Below are 2,086 nucleotides of genomic sequence, written 5' to 3' on the forward strand. Positions count from 1 at the left end.
ATTTGTACAGTTATCGTTGTCATTTCTTCATACGTTAATATAGTATCCTTTAAAATTCGTTGTAAATGAAATTTAATAGATTTTACAGCTGCTTCCCACTTTCCTCCAAAATGAGGGGTTGATGGAGGATTGAATTTCCATTCAGTGTTATCTTTAGCGAGAAGATAGGCAAGGTCACGTAATTCATTAGAAGATGACTTGAAAAAACGTCTTAAAGTTGCATCTGCTCCAACAAAGTTTGTTCCACAATCACTTTGTAGCGTAGCACATATACCTCTTCTACCAGTAAACCGTTTATAGGCAGCTATAAATGCATCAGTGGTATAATCCGTAACTACTTCTATATGTATTGCTGATGTTGTGAGACAAACAAATATAGCTAAATAGCCTTTATAAGTTTTTGCCGCTCGCCCTCTCCAAGTCTTCATTATCACGGGACCAGCATAATCTAAACCTGTGTTATAAAAAGGTCTTGCTGGAGTCACACGTGATGATGGTAATTGACCCATGAGCTGTTTCGCTCGAATTCCGCGATACCGTGCACACCTTCCACATCTTAGGATGTAAGAACGTACAGGTGCTCTTCCACCGATAATCCAATATGAACTTCGTAAAAAACCGAGAGTAACTTGAGTACCTCCATGTAGCGTCCTTTTGTGAGCATCATCAATAATCAAAGTACTTAACGAAGATCTTCTTGGTATAATAAGTGGATGTTTTGTGTCAGACTCTATCTGTGCATTATGGAGACGACCTCCAACACGAAGTAATCCTTCATGGTCTATAAAAGGTGTAAGGCGAATCAAAGGGTTGGATTTAGGCAAATGCTCTCTATTAGAAATTATACGAATCTCGTTCGAAAACCATGCTTGTTGTACAATTCGTACCCAAAAATTACGACTCTTCTCGATTTCCATGGGTGTTATGGGATGTTTAATCAGTGTTGATTGTGATTCTCTACGGAGACAACGAATAAATCTGCGACAAATAGAAGTAATTCGTAATAATTTCATGAGTGAAGAGTACTTATCCAACAATTCCCAGTATAAAGGTTGATGGGTGACAGCAATCATGACTTGTCTGGATCGTTCTTCCAAACCAGTTTCCGGTAACTCTTTACACTTGAAAGAAGGCCAAGATGATGGAGACTCAGAAAGCCAATTTGGTCCTTTCCACCATAGATCAAATTTAATTAATTGATCTGGCCTTAAACCACGAGATGCACAATCCGCAGGATTTTCTTTCCCAGGAACAAAATGCCAAGATCCATAAGGTAATAATTCTTGTATAGTAGATACACGATTACGAACAAAATCTTTCCATTTGGTTGGATGAGCCGAAATCCAAGAAAGAGTTACAGATGAATCAGACCAACAAAACACCGATACGTCAGAAAGTGCTAGTGCTTTTAAAGTATGTACAGTTAATCGCGCTAATAACAAAGCCGCAACAAGTTCAAGACGTGGAATCGTAAGCCGTTTAATTGGTGCAACCTTTGTCTTGGAACAAATCAGTTGAGTAGATATTTTACCATCGTTACTGGAAATTCTTATATAAATCACAGCTGCCATGGCTAATTCTGATGCATCTGAAAATCCATGAATTTCAACAGAAGTACTGGAATGAACATAACCAAACCATCTAGGAATTGCTAATTGATCTAGATGCTGAAGTTGTTTTCTAAAATTCTCCCAACGATATTGCATGTCTTGAGAAAGAGGTTCATCCCATTCAATCTTTCTTAACCAGAGTTCTTGAAGAAAGATTTTGGCTGTTATGAGAATAGGTGCGATAAGTCCTAATGGATCATATAATTTTGCGATTTCAGAAGAAATTATTCTTTTAGTATATTTTGTAGTAGATGTTGGTAAAGCTGAAAAATGAAACGTGTCCGAGTCGGGTCTCCAAATAAGACCTAATATCTTGCAAAGTGTAGATTCAATTTCCACAGCAGATGACGATTCTTCACATTCTTCACCCGACATCGACATTGGCAGAATCTCTCTACAATTACTACTCCATTTTTGTAAAGGAAATCCACCCGCTGCACATAATTGAATAAGTTGATTGACAATCTCTTTAACTT

The 2,086-nt window shown here is 37.6% G+C and overlaps 1 protein-coding gene across 1 annotated transcript; it reads right to left on the reverse strand.

Moving 5' to 3' along the window:
• Positions 1–232: 232 nt before the first annotated feature.
• Positions 233–2,021, reverse strand: LOC145948317 (uncharacterized). Its single transcript, XM_083058022.1, has 2 exons — positions 888–2,021; positions 233–781 (listed from the first exon to the last, which is right to left on the reverse strand). The coding sequence occupies exons 1-2, from the start codon at positions 1,989–1,991 to the stop codon at positions 731–733; spliced, it is 1,155 nt and encodes a 384-aa protein (XP_082914148.1). The 5' UTR covers positions 1,992–2,021; the 3' UTR covers positions 233–730.
• Between the last annotated feature and the right edge of the window lie 65 nt (positions 2,022–2,086).

This window comes from Prenolepis imparis, unplaced genomic scaffold (assembly GCF_030444845.1).
Source record: "Prenolepis imparis isolate NDT839.2.m4 unplaced genomic scaffold, iyPreImpa1.0 SCAF_330, whole genome shotgun sequence".
NCBI lineage: Eukaryota > Metazoa > Arthropoda > Insecta > Hymenoptera > Formicidae > Prenolepis > Prenolepis imparis.

Coding starts and splice junctions, on each gene's coding strand:
- LOC145948317 (XM_083058022.1), bottom strand. CDS start 1,991: ATGTCGATGTCGGGTGAAGAATGTGAAGAATCGTCATCTGCTGTGGAA. Junction 782..887: donor AGAAGAGTCGTAATTTTTGG/GTACGAATTGTA, acceptor CACCTTTTATAG/ACCATGAAGGATTACTTCGT.